The 27,122-nt window shown below is 33.2% G+C and overlaps 3 protein-coding genes across 11 annotated transcripts in view; 2 read left to right on the top strand and 1 right to left on the bottom strand.

The window, feature by feature from the left end:
* The window catches only part of LOC141448922 (facilitated trehalose transporter Tret1-like), a 65,439-nt gene extending 62,168 nt beyond the window's left edge, over nucleotides 1–3,271 (top strand). The window contains exon 4 of the mRNA XM_074117788.1: nucleotides 810–3,271. Coding sequence (XP_073973889.1) covers nucleotides 810–1,602 — 793 coding nt within the window. The 3' untranslated portion in view covers nucleotides 1,603–3,271. The remainder of the gene's footprint in view (nucleotides 1–809) is intronic.
* The window catches only part of LOC141450413 (uncharacterized), a 645,025-nt gene that overhangs the window by 481,585 nt on the left and 136,318 nt on the right, over nucleotides 1–27,122 (bottom strand). The window lies entirely within an intron of this gene.
* LOC141448920 (facilitated trehalose transporter Tret1-like) lies at nucleotides 15,260–24,436 on the top strand. Its single transcript, XM_074117787.1, has 4 exons — nucleotides 15,260–15,391; nucleotides 15,896–16,186; nucleotides 17,061–17,248; nucleotides 22,875–24,436. Exons 1-4 carry the CDS (start codon nucleotides 15,343–15,345, stop codon nucleotides 23,709–23,711), a joined length of 1,365 nt encoding a protein of 454 aa, XP_073973888.1. The 5' UTR covers nucleotides 15,260–15,342; the 3' UTR covers nucleotides 23,712–24,436.

The following is a 27,122-nucleotide window of genomic DNA, read 5'->3' as shown; positions in this document are numbered from 1 at the left end:
AGTGAAATAATTGGGTTCATTTTCGCTGTACATCATCATCATTCTTACTAACACCATAAATTGGATTATTGCAAGAAATTTTAGAAACCTCAAAATTATTAAAAACTAAGCAAAGCATAAATAATAGGCCTACAACCACTAGCAGGTTAAGAACGCTGCCAGTTAAGCTAGAACTGCTCAACTATCTGGTAAAGCTATACATTAACTAGGAGCTCTTATCGATCACTGGTTGGGCTATCAGCATAAATGTAGAGCTTAATTATGCTGTTATCAGCTCAAACAGAGCTCGGTCTAGGTAGCAGATGAAAGCAGTTTCAAGAATGAGTTCTAGTCTGTGTGAGTTGTCTAGAAGCTAGGAGCACTGTCAGAGAGCCAGGAATTTGGGAGCCTGATCTGGTTTGTGAGTTCGCTAGGAACTCTAGCGTAGACAGTACCCCTGAATGTAGTTCATGAATATAAAAGCTTAAATCTGCTCTTTGAGCTAGAGCTACCACTAAAGGAAGCATTTACTCGGCGTTGAGCTAGAAGTGTCTCCAAGAGTGCGGAGAATTAAAAACCTCTTTGGTCTAGTACTGTATCTCTGTCATTATTTCCACTTTGATGCTTCATTTAAGCTAGACGCTCCGAGCCGTTATTTTTTTATTATTTAAATTATTTATTTTATTGCTAAATGTAATTTATATTTTGTTTTATTTATTGTTGTTTTGTCCCAAAATATTTGATATTATAATTTATTTATTTTTTACAATATAGGAGAGTATTCAATTGTTTATTAACATTTTATTTTTTGTGTGCTTTTTTCAAACCAGATCTTCCGTACAAGAAGACATGAAACAGAAAGGCTCCTGGAGAGATTTGATTGCCACCAAAAAGGATAGAAAAGCATTCTTCATTGTACAAGTAGTCTGTTTTATAAAATATCTGAACGGAATGCCGGCTGTGGTGAGCTATTCCACGCAGATATTCCAAGCTGCTCATACTGGACACATCTCGCACAGTCATCTCACCATCATCATGGGCGTCATACTTTGTGTAACCACATTCTTGGCGGCGTTCATGTCGGATTCAGTTGGTCGCCGGCCTCTCTTGATCATCTCCACCTTGGGTTCAGTACTCTTCAATATAATCATCGGTGGTTACATGTATCTAGCGGCTGAAACCCGCATAGACGTAAACTCATACCAATGGGTTATGTATACAGCGGTGGCCGGTTTCTGTATAGTCTCTAATATTGGACTTGGTCCACTTATGCAAACAATACAAGCAGAATTCTTCCCATCGCACACTAGAGGTATTGGAAGTGGTATGACTGAAATTACGGCCAGTGTGGCAACATTCTTCAACTTGAAACAATACCAGACAGTTACCGATCTGTTTGGAGTTTACATGAACTTCTGGATATTCGCTTTATTTGGACTTATCGGCGCCATCACCTTGTGCCTTGTATTGCCGGAAACTGCTGGCAAAAGTCTTGGTCAAATTCAACATGAATTTGAGGATTCTGTAGTTGTAGAAAAGATTGGCTCGAATGAAACAGTGAACAGCGTACAGTCGCAGGACATTGTGAAAGTTAATACAAAGAGTGAAGCAACCAAACTGTAGATATTATTATTTTTTTTAATTATTTTATTTCTTTTTTTTGAATTTAATGGTGCAGGCAACGCCTTGACAGCAAAAAAAACTGAAAACAGTAGCATAAACATTTATTTATTATAAATCTAGAGTGGAAAAAATTATTAAGTTGAGCTTTATGCACTTGGCTTGCCTAGGCAAAGGCTAGAGTCCAGGCCAATTTAGCCTACAAGTATGTAGAGAGAGAGAGCTCATAAATGTCGTCAACATTCCCTTTGTAAATATCAAAATTGTGATAACATCGCAAATTGTTTGACGGGATTTTTGATACTTAACGTTAGTTATTCCAAGTATTTAGAGATAATGCTATATTATTGATTTGTATAGTATTTTGTCTACTTAGACTTAGGACTAATCATTGATATTTTAATTTTAAAATAAATCTGATATTGTACAAAGTTATAAAATATTAAATCAGCCAGAATTATAGATATTTTAAATAAAAATTTTTAATTCAGGAATTTATAACTGGCCTTAATTAAAGTTGCCTTGCAAATTAAAGGAAAAAAAAATAGACGATTAGGTTGTTTAAAAATAAAGAATGAATTAATAAAGGATAGTTTTTTACTCTATGTTTTATGCATAAAGGAAAGAAAATAATCCAGGGCTAAAATATACTTTGTTAAATACAAAATTAATAATAGAAAAATGCGGAATAATTTTTTTATCTTTTATTAACTAAGATAATAGTTATTTATTTCACAAATGAGTAGAGAAAGTATAATTTCTTGCCTTCTTGAGTTCTGATAATGAACACAGAGGAAAATGAAATAAATAAATACTTTTCTCAAGCATTCAATATTTTTAAATTTTATTTTTTCTGCAACCGTATTTACATTTTTGACAGTAACTTCAATTTTATACTTCGTTTGCTTTCTATTTCAAAACAAAACAGGAAATTATTAAAATAAAAATAACTATTTATTAAAAGTAAATAATATATGTATCTTCCATTTATATCTTCGCCTTTGTGTAAAATAATAACTCATAAGCAATCGAAAAAAGTTTTATAAATTTTATAAATCACATATAAAAAAAAAAGGCTGTATAAATAATTGTTTGTTAGTTGAATAATGTGATTTAAATTCAATTATAGCAAAAAAAAAGAAGCAATTATTATTTTACTTTTTGTAGGATGTGATTAAAGATACAAGACTTCAATAATAACTGCTTTTAAGTAAATACTTATCACATAATTAGACGGTTGCAAAGAAGAAAAAGAAAAAAGTAAATTAAAAAAAAAAAATCAATTGCCTTAATTTTTTCTTACTATTTAGAATTTAAGTGAAAATTTTACCTTTTTTAATGTAAATAGAATTTATATTTTGATATATAATGTAGAGAATTTTGACTTTTATGTTTGTTCGTTTTTTTTTTTTTTATTAAAAAGAGCCCATTTACAAATTTTGATTGATTATTTAAAAGAAAGAAAAAGATCTGTATAATATTTGATTTAAGTTTATTTGTTTGTCTGTCTTGTGTGTACTTTACTTTTTGTTATCTTCAAGCGAAGTATTAAGTGATTGGGCTGTGAACATCTTGTAAGCACGAAGTAATTTAGTTATATATAGTATTTTTATTAATTATTATTATATGTTATTTTTTTACTAAGTTGTTATTAAAGAATTTTCTTCTTTAACCTTTTTTTTTTGTTTTAAAAAGTTTATTAATTTCTTTTTAATAATCTGATAATTGGAAAGCACATCAGCCAGCTTAGTGGCGAGAAAAGAGAATCATTTAAAAAGTCTAGGGAAAGAAAAACATTTTCATTGTCAGGTTTCCGAAATACATTAAATCTCATCAAATCAATTTATTGAATTTTACGGGACAACCAAGCAGAACTGGCTGTCGTATAAATCATAAATTTCAAGTTTAAAGATGGCTTAGAAATCTAAAGTTGCTATCTGTCGGTGTAAAAAAGTAAACCATACATTTTTAGAGCTAGGTAATGCAGTGAGGTTGGGAAATCATGAAAACTCTAGTGAAAATAAATTTCTTAACCAACCGCCTGCAGTTATCTTGGAAAACCAGATAATAAAAGAAAATTGTATTTTCCTTCATCATGTTTACTTTCCGTCGTAAAACTTAAGACTCACTTTTTTATAAAAAAAAAAAAAAAAAAAAAGGTAAGGAAAAATCTTGCTTTAGTAAATAATTATTATGTAACATTATTCCTCGAAAGAAAAGAATTATTTAATTTAAAAAAAAATAAGAGAGTATTTTAAAATATATTCATACAGAAAGAATAATTATTATTTGGGAACCCAGAACCCAGAACTACAATACATATTAGCTCTGCGGGCATCGCCAGCTACCCTGGCGTCTCTTATTTAAGTTTCCCTTGCATAAATGTTGGTATATGTTAGAAGTTTAATTTGAAACAGTTTCTGAGGCAAAGGGGTTATTAACGTTCTGGGTTCCTTTGGATTCGAATCCAGCTGTTAGCTCTTCTTATGAGAGCTTCTTACAGCTCATATTCCGGTGTTGGACATCGTTATCTGACACAGTGGACACGTGAAAATGCTGGATTTTGAACGCAACATCATCTGCAGATTCTGTGGATGAGATAAGAGAACGAATTGCGGAGCTATTGTTCAGAGAACATTCAAATATCTGGGTAGTTACCATGCATTTGAGGAGAAATTTTTCTGCCCTAGTCACTTCACTTCCCAGATTTTGAGCTCTTATTTTTTAGGGTCTTAAACTGGAAGGGAGGGCCAACACCAGTAAAAAGGCACTATAGATCTATAGCGGTCGCAACGCTCTACGCCCCAACATAATGAAAGGGTTTGGCACAAATTCAGAGGGTACATCAATAACTAATAATAATATTAAGTTTTTGAGGAACTTACTTATAGTCAAAGAATTTAAGAAACTGAAAACATAAACTTAGAAACTCATTTTTGAACATTTTGCGACCTCAGAATTTACTCTGTAACAGTAGAGGAAAAGTAGAAAGCACTTTAGAAGAATTATTTTACGATGGAACGTTACTGTTCTTAGGAAGCTCAGTAACAGAAGAGTGCCGCATTGCATTCTTCTTAAGACGTTCACTTACTTCCATTCAGTCTTAATGAGCGATAGAATTTGTCTTCTGCTCTCTTGCCGCCTCCATTCAAGGAACAACCCTTTATTTTTACCATTAGTACGAAAGCTACTCCATTGTGAACATTTTGACAATGCTACCACAATGGAGCAAGAACCTTTACTACCACCTCTCTCTTGCCATATTTTATTTATAACTTCCGATGATTTCTTTTTCTCCCTCAGAGTTTATCATCACAATGCTACATTCTATTTAAAAATTAATGTTATTGCTGGAAAGCTCTCTTGTATAATAGATTCATTTATCTGAAGAAACAGACTTCTGTTATTATTAAAAGCAATTGAAAAATGAATGTGTAAATTTGTTTGGACGTAATAATGAGTTTTCTTTTTGCGGTGTATTAAGTTGAGGAAAATTCGGTCGATAAAAACAAAACCTAATTTTTTGCCCATGTTTCGATATATTTACTTTATTTATTAATTAATTTAATTATTTTTTAATTTAAGGAGCGTCGTCATCTGAGGGTGTTGGTGCCTGGAGCTTTTCTCAGTGCACTGCCAGCCTCCAGATAATATTCTCTCGTCTGTCCGTCTGTGAGCTGTTAGAAGCTCCAAGGAAGAGAAAATATAATTCTGAATCGGAATCTACATAGTATTCGTAAACCACTCAGCCATCTTCTTTGTAAAAATTTACTGTATTCCTCAAGGCGTTATTGTGTGAATAGGGCTAATGGTAGTTTTTTTAACGGAACTGTTGCAAACATAATCCCCAGCAATCACTGTTACAAAGAACAGTTAATGATTCTCGTTTTACTTTTAACTTACTCTTAATATTCTAGGCAAGAAAAAGAATTGTTGGTAACCAATTTTTACCGTTTATGTTCGTTATAATTTTGAAATATAGGTGATTTTGAAATTGAAATGAACCGTTTACAGGTTCATTTTAAAATTATAACTGGGAAAAAATGTTGAGGGACTTTAGTAAATAAATGTGAAGAGATTTACTGATGGTTATTGAAAATTGGATTTATCATAATGGGCTTTATTGATAATAAGATGGATTAAAAAAAAGCCTGTTAATAATAATTTTTCATTAATTTTTATAAATTCATATTAAGGCCCTTTATGATTGAGAACGTTGTAAGCCATCTCTTTACAGCTGTTTTATCCCCTCATAATCATCCTCACAATAAAAAAAAAACGCGCCTGCCATCCTCATTTAATATCTCAGTGAAGTTATTAGATTTTCTCTTGTTAAGCAACTGCATCATAAACAGAGAAACTTATGGGTTGAGGACATGAGAAACAGGTGGGTTGTCACCTAGCATTAACGTGCTGGAGCAAAACTTATGGTGATTCGCCCTAAGCAGATTGTCGCAGAGGACATTCTTTTGAGAGCATCCTATATAGGTAGTGGCAATTAAGCTTTTAACTCTTGGAAAGCTCTTTGGAAACGACCTTGAGATGAATTACTTTATGAATTACATCTTTCTGCCCGGGCAATGGTACGACATGGGTATCAACTTGGATTATCATTACTTTTGCGCTGAACTCGAAACTGTCGAATTTATTATTTTTCATTGTTGTTTATATGACACACTCGAGCTACTAATTTGGTTTAGATCTTAATATAATCTCTACCCAGTGGAACTCTTCGTTGGTTAGAGAATAAGTGCGCCTATGAAGTCTTCAGCATTTCGCATTGGTGGCTTTGACGGGAAGAATAGATTAATTTGAACGTACTGACAGATTGGCTTCAATGTAGGGCCGGATTTGCCTATAGGCTAACTAGGCTTCAGCCTAGGGCCTCAAGATCAAGAGGGGCCTACATTCAAATTCTTAGCAAAATTAAAATTACACTATTCTAAAACCAGTACCAATAACAATATGTTTCATTTAACATATTGATATATATCACAGTAGTGATGTATTTTATTATCTCTCATGTAATTTACACACTTAAAAATGGGAGGTGAAAGGGCCTCATAAGTGGAATACCCTAAGGCCTCTTTTCATCTAAATCCGGCCCTGCTTCAATTTAATTTACATTGTGGAACAATTTGGGGACTAGCACAGAGTTTAGGTGAACGCAAGCTTCGGTATTGCCTTAGCGAATTAAAAAAAAAAGTTCTGTAGTACGGTTCTGCAATATCAGACAATTTGACTTGAAATTGTCAAAAACTTTGTCAAAGATTTGACAGATTCCTGCAAAACTTCAACAACATTAGAATAGCCATCATGTGTGCCTTTTTCTTACAAAGTTGGCGCGCTTTATAATTGGTGTGGAGACAGTCAGAAAGCGCGGTATAAGCTGACAGCTGGCAATTCGAACAGAGAACAGCGCACGTGCATCCAGTTATCAGTTAAGAACAGAGGGTTTATTGATGAAGCATTGTGTTTAAATATATATATAAAAAGATAATTCCTTTGTATATATTTCTGTTTTTTTACTGTGGAACTCCAGTAAAGGTAAGGTTCTATTTTATTAACATGTATTTCTTTATTTGGTACGTCTATGTAGTTTTATGTGGTTACGCGTTAAGTATAATGTATTTGGAAATGCAGGGTCCAAGTATTAAAAGAAAATTCTTGCTGCTAGTCTTTTCCATCCGTGACGTTTTACTGGTAGCAGAGATTGTAAGTTTCGGACTGCCGGACCTACAGGAAAAGGTGTTCACAAAATTAATTCTTTGTATATCCTTACGTTTGATTAGTTGATAAATTTTAGTAGTTTTGATAATAGTTTATCACTAAATGAAGGACAATTCTAAATAATTAAGGGTTTATGGTTTATATATTTATAGATTATAAATTTTGAGTGTTTTGACATTACCAATTACGCCAGTTTAAATGTTTTATAGTGGAATTGAGATGGTTCTGTTTTGCAGACATAAGTGTCTGTGGTAATGTGATTTAAGTCGCCGGATGACAAGCTTCCTTTGTTAATTACTTCTTTATATCTTTATCTTTAGTTACTTCTATGAGTTATAAAGGAAGTACATCCTTTTAGACACTTAAATGAGAGATAATTTAATGAGCAGCAAGAATAGCGGAAGTCAGACTGCCCGAAACGCTGATGGACATATTACATTTTTCTGAGGTACATCTATGGAAATGCTGAATGGTGATGCCAGGTTTTCTGTTCCTCTCCATCAGTTCTGAGTCCTTCCATTTCTGGTTTGGATTCAGATTTGCTTTAAAGGCAGCTAGAGTCAAGTTTGTCTCAGAATCTATTTTGAAAAATCATAAGTAAAAACTACTGGAAAGTAGAACTTTCATTCTAATTTCAAAGGGACGTTGCTATTTGTGTATTTGATAGTTAATATTAAGGCCAACACTAGATTGTGCATCATCGGTCGATCTATTTTGATGTCAGAAGTATGAACTACTGGAAAAAGTCAAAGTTTTCTCCTAATTTCACAGGAAGGCTTCTGTTTGTGTATTTGTTAGTTAATAATAAGGCCAACACTAGATTGTGCATCATCGGTCGATCTATTTTGATAAGTCAGAAGTAAAAACTACTGGAAAAAGTCAAAGTTTTCTCCTAATTTCACAGGAAGGCTTCTGTTTGTGTATTTGATAGTTAATATTAACGCCAACTGTAGATTGTGCCTCTTGGGATAGAGCACGGGACTGAGCTCCAGTAGTTGTAGATTTTCTCTTGTATTGCACTCCTTGATTTACATATGAGCTTTACTGCTTCACGGATCTTCTAAATGACACAAAGTTCTCTACAAATCTAATTTTTTTTTTTTATTTTTTCAGACTTGGATCCTTCCTACAATCAAAGATGTTCATTTAATAATGTTTACAGAATAATTACTGTATAGTATATTAGTTGTTCCAGTCACAGTATTTAAGGAATCCAAGCTATTAGATTGATTACTGTCAGAGAATGGGGTATTAGATTGATCTTAATAGGTTCCTGACAGTTTACGGAAACGCCTATAAAGGAAACATTTAGTTTACCCTTGCCTAAAACCTGAAACTGACATTTATCATGTCAAGAACAAATTAAAACAAACAGAAACTACTGCAATCGTTAACATCAATGCGTTCACTAAATAAAAGGGCCAATGGTACAGAAAGGAAACATTTCTAACAGTAAAGCACCAATCACTATCAGAGCGCTGATTGAAAACTTTAATCGTCAATAAATATGACTGTTGAACACGAAATAACCATTAGCTGCATTAGTTTCAATTATTTCGTTTTTACTCCCGATTGCAGTAATCACTTTGGTTTTGGAAGTTTCCATCGGATATGCCTCTCCTTCGTGCACAGTTCTAGATTTCAGAAATTAGCCTCTCTTGTTCCTTTAAATTATCTTTCAACAAAGTTTATTGCTGGTAGTTTAACCTGAGCAGACGTATAATTTATTTTCAACTTTTGTTATTTATTTCCGTTATCTTTATTAGTTTAATTTAATTCTATTACTCCCAACTCCTTGGCTCTACAACCCATTGCTGGGTCCTGAGCTGATCAAGAATTCCACGCTATATATCTTGATCCCTATTAGCGATCTTACTTAAAATACAATCAACTATACTGATATACGATCTATACATCTGACATCTATACATTTTAACGTCTCAGTTACAATGTGCCGCCCTACCGACCGGCAAGTTTGTCACTTTTATTTGTGTATTCGCAGAGAAGGGGAAAGTGGTCCGAACCTACATTAAGAAGCGCAACTAACCGAATATTTTGTTCAAACTTCCTAAACCCATCATCACTTCGGGTACAACATCCCCGAACTGAGTCATTCTTGATTTTTGAACTAGATTTCAGTGGTTTAAAAGAGAAAGTAATGTAGTAGTGAGAGAAATAACTGATAGAAGGTAGATTCAGAGCGAAGTAATATCATTTCTTTCTATTTTATATTGTGTTCAAAGCTACGCCACCAGTGGGGCAAATATTAAAGTTTGACACAAAATTTTTAAATTAAAAAAATATAGATATTTATGTAAAGTACCAATGGTTTATTGATGTAGATCTGTTAAGAAGACTTGAAAGTTGTAGAAAACAAAATAAAAAGGTTCAATAATACGATTCTTTGCACTCTGTAACAGAAAATGTAAATACTGTTCAAATGAGTCCCCCTCTCCACTATTTTACTTTAAAGTTCTCACATTTAATAAAATTCTAGGTCGAGATGGGAATCGAACCCGGTACCACAATATATAGCTTTGCTCATTAGTAAAGGACTGATATGTAAGTCATTACCACACAATCAGTGACTTCATATACTGACGGTAAAAATGAAATTTTTGAAAATATGACGAGATTGCGGGACCTCCTGTTCTCTTTAAGAGCCAGAAACAGGAAGTAAAAGAATAAATCGACACAAAAGAAGCAGCGAACAATAATTGACAATTTTGAGTAACGAGTCCCTTATTATGTTGCAACTCTTTCATGAATTCAGTTACTAAGGGCGAACATCCCTTCCACCACAATATCTCTCCATCTCAGAGATCACCTCAATCATCTTCTTCATCTTCATTTTTTTTTTTTTATCCATTATTTCAGCTATAGCCTTTCATCTTACCCTCTGTGCCAATCATCCATCTCTTTACATCCAATCTTTCTCACTGAATCCTTTTGAAACTTAATATTGTAGAGATTCAATACTGGTTGATTCGACCACATATTTTCAATTCTTTTGTATGTAAGCCAGTAAGATTTTCTTCTTATATTTTTCTTCAAAGATGGCTATATATTTTCTTTTAATTTTACTCTTCACAAACTTGTATTAGAGGAGAGGTACCAATTAAATTGTTTCTTTCTTTCTGTAAAAAGTAAAGAAATTCCAGCGAACTCAAAATTATTTTCAAATTCCAATTACTGAAATTGCGACTTTGTGAGCGATAATTCGTTTTGTTATTGTTGCTGTTTTTGTCGAGTTTTTTCCAAAATAGCCACAAGGTTACGCTTTTCTCTTGAGTTTTACGACACTGAACGGATCTAGCTACTCAGTGACAACTAAATTCCCCGTTAAAGGAGTCCTACCGAAGTGCAATTGTACAGAATGGCTTTTTTACACCTATAAATTGAATGAATTACCCATTTCAAGTCATTAGTAGAGACTGTTATGTCTCGATAAGTAGCCAGACTAGTAATCAATTACCTTTTATTCCAATATTTGCTAATAAAAAAAAAACTTGGACTTACGGAATGGAACTTTGGGGCTCAGCCAAAGCTTCCAATATCTACAAGAATCCAATCCTTCCAGTCAAAAACACTACGTCGAATCGCTCCTTACTTTATATCCTTCTTCCTTATGTTTCAGAAGCTGTAAGATCCTGTTACATTAAATTCCACACATCAGTCATCTCACATTCTAATTCAATAGTTTACTGCATTGCCTGGAAATACTCCAAGACGGCTGAAGCGCAGGTGGCCACGCGATCTACTCTATGAAGTAAGTGCCAGTGGACGATAGTGAACTGTTTTTCTTTGGGAGTTCCACCAATGGGTGAATTCTCCCCTCATGTTACTCATGTTTATGCTTGTGTCATGTTGTATCAGTTTAACTTATTGCAGAAATATACTGCAATAAGTGAAAATAAATAAAGTAAAAAAAAAAAAAAATGCATAACTTAATGAACTTTTTATATTCAATAATCGAGGAAGCATTTAAATATTGTGATAATGAGCGGTAGGTTACAACACTCTCGCATCTAGAAAGACTGGGGGAGAATGCAGTCCCCTAAGTACTGACTGCTTAACCAACCGTGCAGGAAGTTGTTCCTTCCAACGGTGTATACCCTTGCTGGCGGTATATGTGTATATCTTAGAGTATATATATACATGTACAGTTCATGTAATATTCAAGTGTGTTCATCGTCTCACACAAATTGCACGAGCGATATTATACCATAGTGCTGTCTCTACACACTTACATGTTAACACACAAATATAAATATATACATATATACACAAACATACTGTTGTTCTTCGTACTGGCTCCATTTGTATCTTAACATAAACAAGAATATACATATATACTCAAAATATACATATATAATGTGTTTATGCATGTTTTAAAAAAGCAACATTCGCCAATTATCTTTGTGGACATATTTTGGTTTAGAAAATGCATCTTGAGATAAGAGAAGGATTTCTAATTTCTGAAATTAGGAAATTTCTTCGAAAATTGCTTGTTTTATGGTTGGATTTGAAGTCACTTGAAGTAGGTGTAATTGGTGATGCTGTGCAACAAATAATTTAAATTCTTCAAATTCTACATAATTGCCTCTGTGGGGCGATTTTTTTTTCTATTTAAGGCCTCAAAATTTTTGGGCTTTGGCATCCGGAGCTTTTTTCAGTGCACTCGCGGTCCCCGGATAGTGTTCTCTCGTTACACAACACTGTCACACTGTAAAATAAAAAAAGGTTACCATAAGATCTTTCTTTTGGAAATTGAGTTTGAATGTTGACTCCTTAAAATTCAATAACTAGTCCAACTTTCCTTAACAAAGAAGTTTTTCTTTAAGCCATCCATGAGTGGCAAGTCCTATTGTTTTTAGTCTGGGACGGACAAGTGATATCTGTATGGAGAAAACACTGTTCGGAGGTCGCTAGTACGCTGTCTATCACCGGAGTTTGAGCTGTAAGATGCTCCTAAAAAGATAAGTCCTAAGGGTCAGCAACTTGATTCGAATCCGTGATCTCCGCAAGGAAATCATGTGTGGGAACCGCTGAACTAATTCCTCTTTAAACTAATTTTTCTTATAGAAATGTTTGTCAACAAAAACAGTTATGGTACAATGAGGAATGTAAAAATACAGGGCAAGATGGCAAAATATAAATTTAAAAATTGTAAACAAAATAATTTTGAATCCAATTTGTTTTAAAAAAATGTGAGAGCAAAAAGAGATATAAAAATATTGTTAATTACTATAAAAAATTATATTTTAAACAATTTTTTGAAAAATTAAGCAACGTAAAAAATAGTAAAGAATTTTGGGAGACCATAAATATAGTTAGGTAAAGATCATGTTCGCAAGAACCCATTCCAACAGAAAGTTTAATAGATCTTTATAAATCTACTTATCCTCCTAGATTGCCTTTAAGCTGGTGCTTTAGAATACTTTCTGTTATGGAATTTGATAAAGATATATCGTTAGAAGAACTGCAAAGCGCGATAGTAAAGTGTAAAAACGGTAAAGCTACGTGGAACGGATGGTATCCCCTATGAACTGGATAAACTGATGCCGGCCAATTGGGAACATTATGTTCTAAATTTGATGAATACAGTTTCCAGTCATGGGAAACATCCGGAAGAATGGGCAATGTTTTTTATTCATAAAAATGGTGAAAAGGACAATCAGAATAATTATAGAGGTATAGCAATTATAAATACTGTTGCCAAATTATTCACCTCCATCTTGTCCCAACGGCTGTCTATCTGGGCTGATAATAACATTCTACCGGAAGAACAGAATGGGTTCCGACAGGGAAGGGCTTGTAATGACAATATTTTGTGCTTTCTTCCTTAATAAATCTTAATTTAACAATCAAAAAAGAGTCTCTAATTGCGATATTTGTGGGCTTTATGAAAGCCTTTGATTCAATTAATCATTACAAATTATTTCAAAAATTATCTAATTTCGGTGTAAGTACTAAAATTGTAAATCTATTAAGTAAGTACAGTAAATCTAAGATAGTTATAAATGATCAAGAAATAGAGTTAACCCAGGGAATCCTTCAAGGTGATTCTTTATCACCTCTGCTGTTTGCACTTTATATTTCTGATTTAACCAAATTCTTTGAACAAAATGACGTCAGAGGAGTAGCTATTGATTCGCGTAATGAGGTTAATACTTTACTGTTTGCTGATGATTTGGTTCTTTTATCAAGCTCGTGGTCAGATGCCAGCTGCAAACTAAAATTACTTGAGCAATATTGCGACAGTAATAAACTTGTAATTAATCAGCAGAAAACTGAGGCAATAGTATTTCGTCGAGGGCGTAAAAAGAAACAGATGAAACACCTCATGTTTAAAAATACAAAAATTGAAATAGTGGAAAATTATAAATATTTGGGAGTGGTGTTTGCCTCATCGGGAAAATTTAATCAGAATGTTGATTCTGTAACTAAAGAAAGCTATGATAGCGGCAGCAAATGTCAGACGCATTTTAAGTAAGGCAAAATCTAAATCTTTTGATACAGAAACGATGCTCTATAATTCTATGGTTACGTCTGTTTTACTTTATGCCGCCGAAATTAGGGGGTCATTACACTGTCATAGATTGGAATTGATCCCTTATAGATTCTATAAAGCGCTTTACCATTAGCCTCGGACTACTCCAAAGCATTTTACGAGAATGGAACTGGGATTGAGGCATGTGGAAGTTGAAGTGGTGAAACGCATGCTTGGCGCTGGCTGCACAGAATACTTACCATGCCACCATCTACGTTACCCAGACTGTGTTATGAAAGACTTAAAGCGGTTAACACTTGGGAGCGTAATGATCTATGCTACAACTGGCTCAGTCAAATTTAAAAAAAACTAGATACGGTGGGATCCGGATGGGTTTTGAATCAGGATATCCAGACAATACTAAGGGAAACCTCGAACGTAATTGAACGGTATATGAATCACCATAAGTCGTTAGATTCTGAAGCGGTTATAAATTCAAATTATAATATTTATTATCGAAATCTAACAACTTTTGGTTTGGGGGAACAATATTTACATTTTGTTCAAAATATAGCCAAAAGGAGGTTGATTAGCCAATTGAGGGTAAATAATTATAGATATTTTAAACTATATTAGAATGGGGTACTCCATCAATTTGAAGGGCCAGAGAACTGTTCTATATATAAATGCCAATTGCCAGAGAATTTAGAACATTATTTGACAAAATTCCCCTTTGTATGAACCTTTAAGATTGCAGTATCTGGCAAAATATATGAATGGGGTGAATGACAAAGTGGTTAAAATAACGAAATTGCTGAAAATCCAAGATAAAGATCAGGCCAATATTTATTTGTAGATAGTAGGGTCGCTCAATTTGAGAGCATTTATAAGAAATGAATAGTTTTAATCATAGTAATCTATAGTATTATTATTATTATTATTTTATTTCTATTGAAAGTAAATATTTAATTTGTTGTTCCATTATTTTATTTAATTATTTTACATGTGTTCTATATTTTGATTACTTATTTATAATTTCTTTTGAAAATTGAGGGAAAAAATGATAATGATTATACCAAACTCTTTTGTATGAGATATGTATCTTGAAACAAATAAATTATGTCTATGTCTTATGTCTAACTAATTTTTCATTAAGGTTAATTTCTATTATACTATACAACGTTGATCATTTTTTTAAATATGGTAACAACAGAAATAGATCAATCTGTAATAAGGAAAAAGAACTCAATTACGTAAATTTGTAAATAAATACTTACTTTTGAATTAGTGTGTAAATAGATTTAAAAAAATAAATCAGAACTAAACTAAGAAAGCTCTATAAATAATTGAAAGAAGTACAAGATATTTAGAAGGAATAGGGGGTAGCGGTTGTATAGAAACAACCTTGAAAAGAGAAGATAAAATTTCGAAATTCATTCAGACTGCAGAATATTCCTGTCGTCAGTGAGCAGTTGCAGGCAATCGCTGGTCCAGTAAAAAGGTGCGGTGGGGTATGGAAAATGTTCTACCACAACAGTATTGTTAGGCAAACTATAGCCGCTTTTATTAGTGAGTGGTCGATCATCTTTTTGTTGATTAATTATTTAATGATTTCATTTAATTTTAAAATAGTTTAAATTTAAATCAATTTTTTTTAATACGTATGCCTATTAAAAAATGGATTTTTTATTGTTTATTTTGTTAATCTGGAAGGGATACTTCTATTCCTCTGCGTCGGTTTGGCATTTCCCCAAATCCGTAATTCCAAATTGTTCTTAATATAGCTTTCTAATCATTTAGTTTGTTTGCTTTTTATGTCTAGTTTGAATAGTTTTTCAAGTTTACGTTTATCCAGTAAGTATCTCGTTTTCAACGTATGACAAGTTTTCTTTATATGTTCGTCGCATGTGTAAGTATAGTCCTAGGAAGCGAATCTCTATGTGATGAAGTAACGTTTAATTCCCCTTTTGCTGAAAAAAATGAATAAGTATATGAAATAAAATATTTCAGGAATCTAAAAATAATAAATTAGGGGTAATTCCTAAATTAATGACAGTTTGGATTGGATTACAGGTTCGTTGTCAATCTTCTGTGCGGGCAGTACCTACACATGGATCACGCCACTGCTGTTCAGATTGGAGCAGCCAAACAGCATTATACCACTAACGGCCGACCAAGGTTCCTGGGTAGTGGCACTAATTGAAGTTGGTAATCTGGTTACGCCGATACCGGCTGGTTTTCTAGTCGACCGATGGGGCCGCAAATTAATGCTGTTGATCACCGCTCCAATCTACATACTTACCTGGATATTAGCACTGACATATCGTTCGGTCACTACCCTCTACATCATGAGATCCGTACAAGGTGAACTGATAGTTGAAATGGTTTTGTTTTTAATGAAATGTTCAAGTTTATTCTCTTTTAATTAATTCTGTAAAGTGAATAATTTAAAGTCATTTCTAAAGACTGTGAGTTATGTCGCGAAAAGTAATCACACCAGAGTACAAGGGAAGAGCTCACTGTTGCATCCACCAGATACAAGAAATTTGAGTTATTTAGTGCTATATCAGTTTTTCTATGAGATCAAACGAAAATAATGCGAAGTATTATGAGGTTAAAAGATTAGATAACGGAGGTTGGATTTGTAAAGGCAGGCCATGGCAACCTAGAAGATCTATTTGATTAGTTCATAGAATTGAAAGTGAATTGAATGTGGTGATGAGCCAGAGTTGCATGCGGAGACTTTAAACCCAAATAGTTACGCACGCTTCTACGCGGACAATCAACCAAGAAGTGTAAAACGTAGCTTGTTCGCTCAATTTGCTCGAAATTCAAACTTCTATAACACAGCCTGGTCTTGCTTAAGGTCATCAAAACAAATAGGGCGATAGAGCTTGAAAAAATATAGTAAAAATAACCGCCTTTGGTTTGTCTTATCTCAATCCGTTTTTAATTATGGCGTTTTCCTTACGCCAAAACATGACACATTGTATGGCTCTACTGCTTCTATTTCAATCGTAAACCACAATTTCATATTCAACATTGACTTCCTTATAGCAGCAATCTATTTTCATTTTTAACAAACTTCAAGACTAAAGTGCCATTTTATTGTAATCACCTGTATAATAAAAATAGCAATTGATTATTTAAGTAATGTACAAAATGTAAACCACAGTCTCTTTTGTTGTAAATTATTATCTTTTGAAGCAATGTGTAACAGCATTTCTACGTTTTCCAGGCATGGCGATGTCTATACAGTTTACAGTACTACCTATGTACCTGGGAGAGATCGCTGGTCCGAAATTACGAGGTGCTTTGAGTGCATTCTTTCAAGGAATGTGGTATCTTGGGATACTATATGAATACGTATTTGGTGCCATATTTAATTACGAAGGATTAACATGGTTTTCTTTGGCGCCGCCAACTGTAAGTTTCTTTTATATTTGCATTATAATTTAAGTTATCATCGTGTATCACTCTCATCAAGCTTTTAAGTGTTACGTTATATATATAGTTATGATGGTACACAACGCAACAGATAGTTAACATGCGTGTTTAGTACAATAAACTTGTACCAACACAGATTTAAAATAAATATAATGATTGCATTACTAAATATGTATTACAACCTTGATAATTGGGATTGGAGAGGGTATGATGTAAAACATAAATATCTGTTAAATATAAATATGTTCTAAATGTAAGGGTTCTAGGCGCCCCAGTAGGCTAGCGTAGAGAGTCTCTACTAGAGACATGGTCGCAAATCTAAGATTTATAGTGGTACTGGATTCGATTCCTAGTTGGAGGTTTGGACTATATTTAATACGTGATATTTAAGTAAAATATGTTTGCTGTCTACCTTCGTCCACGACATCTGATCGTAGTTGGACGTAAAACTGACATAAAACAGATGTTGTACTCAAATAATTGGCATTACTTTACTCTACTTACTTACTAATTAGAGACACGTTTAGATAATTAAAAGTAACCTTCATTTTCGGAGAATGGAAATTATGGAGTCCAAACGCTTAATTTTTCATGAAAAATTGTTCCTGCTTTATCATTTATTTATTTATTTTTTATGATTTAGGGCGCGTCAACATCTTAGGTTATTGGCGCCCGGAGCTTTTTTGTTCGAAACGATGTCAGGGCATGGATGTTTTCTGTTTGTCTAAAAATTATTAAAATTAATGCCCTAGAATAGGATATTCTGGATTATAGACAACGTTGATAAAGCCAATAGACAACGTTGTTCAAGTTGTATTTGTTGACTTGTTTTAATTAATGAATTTAGTAGTATTTTATTTGATTATCTTTTAATTTGTTTAGCTTGTTGCATTGATATGTTTTGACCAAAAATTTCTGATATTGGCGATGAGAGTTACGTAGAATTTATTTTTTCTTCTATTATTCATTTTTGTGTGAAATTTCGTTCGGCGTAAAAGAAGTTTTGAGGTCATCAAGTTCTTCAATTATTTTTTCTTTAGTATAAGCGGTGTGTGACGTTGGGTAATCTCGTTGGTTCAAAACCTGCGTGCATGTAATTGTCCAAAACCAGATTCTGCTGAGTAAATTTTAATATCTTGAGTTAGTAGCTAAGGATGGAATCAATGATCATTCCCACGGGAACAAGTGCAGAATAAGAATTCCATCAACTTTTTCTCGAATTACCTTTTTTTTTGACCAACTTTGACCATTGACTGCCATTCAACCACCAGTTTCAAGTGTTTAGTAGAAAATCAAGATACCTTCACTTGCGATCTTCCAGATCGATTTACTTTTAAATAAAAGTTGGCATGTACGAGTATTCATGCTCCCGGCAAGCTGTTAGAGGTGAAGATTTCTGTTGTGGGTCCTTAATATTCCTGTAACCTTTCCTACACAATGCCGACTAAGAAGTCTTTAGACCTGCGAGTTCTACAACCTGTGCACGAGTACTGGTGGGTTTTCACTCGAAATTTCCTTCCAAATGGCCCCATCTTCGATTGGGTAGTCGCCTTGAATTTCCATTCTTTCTAAGTTCGTATCGCGAGCTAGTCGCTGATTACGGTTTTTTTGATCAATTGAGGATCGCACTGCATAGAATCTCCTGGTCTGATTTTGAAATTCTCTAAAACCACTATCACTGGAAACGCTACAATTAAAGAAAAACAAAAAATCTCTGGTGGAAAATTATTTAATCCATAGGAAATCTAAACAAATATAGAATCAGATTTATATTCCATTGTTTGTCGTAACTGTTTGCACTAACAGTTTCCATTTCTTTATCTTTATTGCGACTGTTATTAAAAAAAATAATAATAAAATGATTTATTACTTAATCATTTTATCCAGCATCTTGTCGCTATCTTGGGGTAAACATTTTATGGGGGTATTACAGTGGCATCTTCTAAACAAGTCTTTTTAATTGTTATCGTTATAATCAGAGTTATTAATGAGGTTATTTTTTTACATTTCCTTTTCATGCCTACTGTGCCAATAGAATTTATGTTTTCATTCATAAATACACATTCATACATATATATTTATGTTTATAAAATTGTTATATTTTGAAAAATTACTTCATCTTGTAAAGCAAACTCGGTTCACGCAAATTCCTATTTCAAGTTTTTTTTTATATAGAATTTTAACTTTTGTCTTATACCCCTACTGTTCTATAAGTGGTTGTGATATCTGCATGTCCCTATATATGAACAGTCCGTCGTGGTGAGTACTCTGTGCCCAACTGTATCTTTTAAACCATCCTACTTTGCCTTTGCATCAAACCAGCCATATTCTCTACATTTTATTTTTCTAATTTTCTACTTCTGCTGCAACCAATTCAGAAAACTCAAACTGACTTTCGTACATATCATCAAAGCAGTACTTTTTTGCGGTAAAAATCAAATTCAAAAATTTAATATAACCTGAATACTTCCTCTTAAAAGAATAGATTCTTTTCCTCTTAGAAGAGGAAGAAATTAAGTAAATATTCTGGCAATAAAATTTAATTCCTAGTTAAGAGATAAAAGTTGGTAAAGTTTTCCAGTTAGATTTGCCCACTAAAGGTAACTGAGGATAGACAGATCTGCGTGGTCACTTTGTTCTTTGGAAAAGTCCAGACTGTTGGTAAAAGTTTTTATTGGTTGCACGTCGTGGTATGTGGCTGTGTACACCCTCCTGGTTGCGCCGGACTGTTCGCTTCTTTTCCCATCATACCAACACAATCATTTACTCTTTCACCTCCTGGCCCAACCAATTCTCTTCAACTTTTTTTTTTTTTTTTTTTAATGCTCCCGTGGGAAGGTAATACCAGCCACACAAATAACATAAACCTTTCAATATTCACTGGATTGGCTGTACTAAAAAGAAATCATTAGCACATTCTTAATCCTTCAATTTCTCTCTCTCTACGTGATCGGTACAGAATTTTTCCTATCGAGAATTTTCGACACAAGATTTCCAGCGGAAATACGTGCTATCAGCTCCTATGGTTACTAACAAAACATAAATATCTAGCACGTGCCTTGTATGACGATACAGTGTTCTGTGATGGTGGTTTGTCCTGAATTTTCCCGAAAGGCAACAACTTACAATCTTCTACTTTTCAAACTTTTCAGCTTCTCTATTGGATTTTTTTTTTAAACCTGGCTCTATAATTAATTATTCCAACGCCTTCTAAACTAATAAATTACATCTCAAATTAAATTAAATTAATTAATTACCCACTTTGTTGTACTCCAAATATAGAATATACGCATTACATTACAAGGAATTACACATCCTATTGCTGGAGTTTGTGCAATTACTCAAGAAGTATAAATGAATATAACGAAAAAGAATTCTAACAATGTCTCCAGAAAATGAACGAAAACTTTAAAATAACAATATTTTTAGAAAGCCCAATCAGTTTAAACATATGAATTAAAGAGATATAAACATCTTGAAGTGGGGATTGGTATACCATTCTATAGTTATCTACTATATAGTTGCAGTAAAAACTGTAGTTATAATTATGAAGGGTGGATTTGAGTGAAATGTGTAGATCAAAACCCGCATGCTACTACTTTTGATTTGTTAAAATAAATTTAATAGTATAGTATAAAGAAAAGGGATTAGCTATGCAGTTAGCCTATTGGATTTCCACGCGGAGGTCCCAGGTTCGAATCTAGCTGCTGACCCTTAGATTTTCTCTTTCTAGGAGCTTCTTACAGCTCACTGTCCGGTGATGGACAGTGTTGCCTGTAAAGAGAGAACACTGTCCGGAGGCCAGCAGTGCACTGAAAAAAGCTCCGGGCGCTCAAATAACCTTAGATGTTGACGCGCCTTAATGATAAAAAAAATAGTACAGCATGTGCTTCCACCTCCGTCCACGATATCTAATGGGTAGCTGCGCATGTTAGGCCATCCTGAAGAAATAGGTGATTACTTCACTTAAACATCTTAAAAGAACTAAATTAAATTCAAGTTTCTGATGGGAAAAATAGGTATATACGAGTGTGTGAAAGATAAATCTGTTCTATTCAGACCATTTTACCCAATATAAGAACTGATTATTCCTTTTTTTTCTACCGTTAGAATTCATATTACCAGCTCTGATATATTGGTAGCATCATTTATAAAATTGCACAAATATTTCTCACTGTATACTGAAAAAGCCGGGCATACAACAAATTTATTATACTATCTTATTTCCAACTCAGCTTGCAAATATCGTCAAAATGAAATTGAAACTTTTTACACTTAAAGTAAATGTTTTAATATCTTATGTTTAACATTCTAATTTGGGAAGTCATTCTTAACTTTATTAAGGTAAGATTTTGCGCGTAAGGTTTTTAAAAAATAATGTTTTTGAGTGAATTCGAAGATTTGAAAAAGATTTTTAATAAAACAATTTTGACTGAAATATTAAAAAAGTATAATGTGCCATAACAAAAATGCGTAATAAGGTTTTGTAATATATCTAATTATATTAATCTGACAAAAACAAAAACGGTTATAAAACGCATTTGTATCTTAGATAGTTGGATATATTTGTACAAGAATTTGTGTGTTAAATAAGATAATGACGGTACAATTAAACTTATATTTCTCAAATTGAGGTAACCCGTTTATTTACGTTGTCTGTCAAAGTACCTTGATATACCACTGATATAAATCACAATCTTATGTGACACAAGATGTTATGTGAATCATCCAGTTAATAGTGAGTGACACAATGATATTATATAATTACTGCAACAATTTATTCATTGACTTAAAACATGAATGAATTATCTCTGCACTTATAATCTCAGTAATACTCATCTTCTCTCACTAGTTCAAGGATTTTCGTAAAATTTATCCGTTTTGTGGTACCCTGAGCCCAAAAAACAGGTTATTTTTTTTGTTTTTCACTGGAAGCCGAAACTTAAGATTTCGATTGGTCCCGAGCAGATGCCCACGATTGTATCAAAGCCACCCAAATCCATGAAAACAAGATCCTATTTTTATGGAATGGATTTCCCACCTTTTTTTTAATATTTCATAGAAAATGACTCCGATTTTTTTTACGTTTGTATACTCATTGCATTCAAAGTCACCCACGATTGCCGAGCGGTCAGAGGTGTGGCGTTAGTCAGAAGCTAAGATGGATTGTGGTGTTCGGTTCGATTTCCGGTCTCGGCCTTAGATTTTATTCACGGGTTATATGAGTGACTCATCGTAGTGAATGTTAACCTAAAGATTATATGTACATTGTTTGGTCTTTATGAGTGATTGTTACTGGCACCTGGCTGGGATACCCTAGAGATAATCCTAGTATTACTATCTTCGGATATCCAGTTAAAGATAAATAATGGTTCAATAAAATTCAACATTATCATAAAATTTCTCTCTCACACACTCTCTCTTTCTTTTTCTTTTAGGAATTATTTTCTGGTTTTGTTGACAGTAGGACCCATCTAGCACACCTCCATATTTTATCAGCAAAAAATTAATATTTAATCAAAAAAAGTCAATCAATCAGTGATTTAAAAATTAAGCTCAGCTAATTTGATTAATCTGAAATGTGCGTTTGCTTTAATTGTTACAGATATTTTTAATATTATTCCTATGGTGTCCAGAATCGCCGTACTATCTGGTGATGAAAGGAAAGCATGAAAAAGCGGCCAAATCATTAGGCTGGCTAAGAGGTAAATCCGTCGATAATCCAGAACTGATAGAAGAATTGAAATCCATGCAAGAATCCATAAAAGAGGAAAAAGACAACAAAGGAAGGTGGCTAGACATATTCAGTACGAGGGAAGGTAGAAAAGCGTTGATAATCGTACAATTTGTCGCCATGACCGAAATAATGAGTGGTTTGACAACAGTGCTGCTTTATGTGTCCGAGACGTTCTCTAGAACTAGCGGAGATCCAAGACTCGCTGATATGATCACCGTAATGCTTGGAGGGTTGTTGGTTTTAGTGACAATAGGTGCAGGTTTCTTGGTTGATCGTCTCGGCCGACGACCATTATTAATGATATCCTGTTTTGGTGGCGCAGTCTGTCTTTTCTCTACATCTTTGTTCTACTATCTGGAAGAGGCTACCACAATAGATGTAACCTTCATCAACTGGATACCATATGCTGGAATCAATGGATTCATGGGTTTTGTTTCCTTCGGCGTAGGCGCATTAATGCCGGCATTACAAAGTGAATTCTTTTCTAACAGTACCAGAGGTATTGCTTCTGGTATAACCATATTTCACATCACAGTGCTATCATTTATCTGTTTGAAAATGTACCAAGTTTTAGAAGATCATATCGGATTATATCTGAATTATGGTATATTTTGTGCGTTCACCTTGTTTGGCGGAATCAACGTCTTTTTCTTTTTACCAGAAACCAAAGGGAAAACTTTTGCAGAAATACAAAAACTATTATAAGATATTTTGAAATATTTTTAAGTAACTATGTCCTACCAAAGACTGCATAATTTAAAGAGATGATTTATTTACTTTTGTATATATTATTTTGGCATTGTTTTATTCGATCTTATTGTACTTTAGTATAAACCTTTACTATGCTAGGTAGGAAGTATTGTGATTGTGTTAAGTATTAATATTAAGTTTGTGCGACTGACTGTAGAGTGAGACGTCATCTAAACTACAAAATAAAGTAAAAAACGCGGTAAATAAAATTTAATAACAGCTGTAAGTCCCACCATCGATTCAGAAAACGACGAACTCAAATTATCCTACAATTTCTCTTAACTTTAAATATACTTCAATGTTTATGTATATAAGTGCTTCAGTACTTCTACAGCATTTATTTATACCTTGCCTTTCCTCTAAGTGCCATATTAGCTTAACTTAAGTATTAAGGACGTAGATTAAATATTTATCTAAAATACAAATTTGGAACAAAACTGATTAACTAGAGAGCATTTTACTGAATTATTTTTTGTAGTTTATAGGTATTTTTCTGAAAATGGTACCTGTTAAGTGAACATACATACATGAAGTCTAATTTTTAGTACAAATTGTAACTTACGAGAAAATTAATTACGTCAACTATTGTAAGTGTAGTAGATGTGAGTGTTCTAGACAGAAATTTTTATCTGTTGTTGAATGTAATACAACGATAATAAATATTTTAGGTCACAATTAAATGATTTTTGTTTTAATTTTATTATTCTTAAAAATAGTAGAGTATTTTATTATTTTAGGTAATTTCATGGATTTCAAAACCTTGTTCAATTTCAAAACCTTGTATCTTCTCTAATATAGCACTTTAAACGATAATATTTCATGCAGTTGTAAAGACCAATGTTCCCTACAATTGTATGAATTTCCATTGAATTCTCAACTGTAGAAAGCCAGATATTGACATCCACAGTTTGAGCGTCTTGCAAAACCACCAAATTTTAAAACCTTATATCTTCTCTAATATAGCACTTTAAACGATAGTATTCTTTCAAGAAATTGCACCGTAGTATGTTACTTATTAAAAAGAAGTTTTAAATGTGGGAATAATCGGAATTAGAGGGAAATTTCGCTTTACTCAGTAAATTTTCATTATTTTTGGGGTGAGTGTTGGTCTAGTGGTCAAGGGCGTGTCTTAGTAAGTGGGTGATTCCCAGTTCGAATCCTGGGTATAACTATTTATTTATTAGAAAATAATTGTTCATAGTAAAGTATGTGCTTCCGCCCCCATTCTAAGTGGTAGTTGGACGTAAAGCCCCATCAGAAAAAAAGGCGATTACTTTTTTTTTTTTTTTGGGTTTTCCTTAAAAAGGCCTCAATCAATTTTCTTAAATTTTTCCAAGTAAATTTTTTTCTGGGCTTTCATAGTTAGGGAGGAATTTAGTAGGCACTCCCTTTAATTTCCGTATGATTTCGGGCCCTGTGTAATAATACAAAGTATAATTCGGAAATGTGTTGCCGAAAAATCGCACTCGGAAATATCTCTGTACTTAGTGCCTTTTTCACTTTTCTAAAAATGCCTTCTACGATTTTACATAAACTTAGTAGATCTATAACCTTAGTTTCAATTAATTTATCTAAGAGAATCAGTTTCAGGCATTCTGAGAAGGATGGAATTTAATTCGGAAAAGTTTATAAAATAGAAGTCGAAGAGAATTCGTGTGCGTTTTCACATCAGGTTTTCCCGATCCGTGGCTATTTCGGGAATGAAAATAAATAAAATTAGGACAACTAAGCGGAATTCATCTGCTCTCTTTCGCTGCACAAAAAAAATAGAACTTCAATTATCCTAAACGTGCCACATTGCACCAATATTCTTTTCATTATAACAATGTCTAAAGTGAGGTAAAGAATAATTTATTTTTCAAGGTAAAAACTTCTTTTCCACCATGATGTACTCTTACTTAGGAGAAGTCCACTTTACAAAAGAAACAATCCTTATAAAAGAAAAAGCGAAGGAAATGTACGAAGAAAAACTTACTGGAGTTATAGAGATACGGGCGGGTGTAGTAGGAAAGGAAATCCTGTAGGCAGGAAAAGCATTTTCTTTTTGTAACAGAAAGTTTGCAGCGATTCGAAAACGTGAAGAAAATTACTTATCACTTAACTCTTAACTAATTCTAGGCTAGAACAGTTGTACTTCGCCAAAATAGTTTTTCTTTTAGCGAGTAACGAGCGGCGTCAATAACTAGATCAAATCAGATTTCTTCAATTAATTGTTTTTGTTTTTTCCAGTTTGCTTTATTTAAAATGAAGTAATAGATTACAACTATCTCAGGTTAAACTATAAATAGCTAAAGCTAAATATGGTACGAAAATAAAGACTAGAAATACATAGTTTTTTTAAAGAAATGGTTATCAACCTTGAAACACTTACAATATACTTTTTGCTCAGAAACTGACTCAAAGATAATCTTTCAACTTGGTAGACTAATTGTATTTTTTTAGATCTATAATTTTATTTCAATGTGCTTTTTTTAGAGGGTGAATGTAGGTTAATGTCCTCAAAAGCTAAAATAGAATATTGAGACATGCCTTTGTCTTCCAGTTATTATGAACATTGTCGCTGGGCGGGCCTTACTACAAAAACGTAGTCCTTTTTTTAAGATTGATCGCTAAAGAACTTCTAAGATGAGAAGGAAATAGAGGATGGAGGAGATGGCTATCAGGCAGTATTCATTTATTCAAAAACCTTAGCCAGGAACTGTTTCAGAATGGGAGGAAGTATGTTTTTACTAAGGAACATAGGCATCATTTAGAACTAAGGATATTCTGAGTCCTAATTTAGAAAAAAGAACTTCAGAATGGAAGAAATAAAGGGAAATATTAGTTAGAATGTCCAGAAAATTAGTGCATTTTGGCTCTCCCCACAGATATTTATATTGGAGCCAGAAAATACATATTGGGTCGCCCTCTTTTGGGAATAGAATTCCGAAAAAAAAAGGAAACATTTAAAAATATGGATTAAAACAAATAAATAATAAGAGGAGATGCCAGGTGTTCAAAAATCTGTCTGTTCCAGGCGGCTCAAATACGAGTCTGGATCTTTTAAATAGGCTCGCTTGAAAAATTTAGTTTTCTGGTGATAAACTGAACCAAGAGAAAATGGTGAGATTTTAAAAGAAAATACAAATAAAATTAGGCACACCTCAGCTATTTATGGTATGTCAGATGTTAAAATGGCCACATTCTATCTAAGAAAGAGAAAAATGGATTTATTCAGAAGAGAGAAGTTATTTTTGCATCCACCAGGGGCCCCAAAGTAGTGTCTTTATCAGCACCCTCTCTCAACCAACGTTCACTATCTGCTAACCAATTTATTATATTCTGTCTAATCGATATTACCATTCGTCTTAGAAGAACTAACATGAT

The sequence above is a fragment of the Rhodnius prolixus genome, unplaced genomic scaffold, assembly GCF_049639745.1.
Source record: "Rhodnius prolixus isolate KJV_2025 unplaced genomic scaffold, Rpr scaffold_2, whole genome shotgun sequence".
NCBI lineage: Eukaryota > Metazoa > Arthropoda > Insecta > Hemiptera > Reduviidae > Rhodnius > Rhodnius prolixus.
Note: the sequence above shows the minus strand (reverse complement) of the source record. Positions and strands in the feature narration are given on the sequence as shown.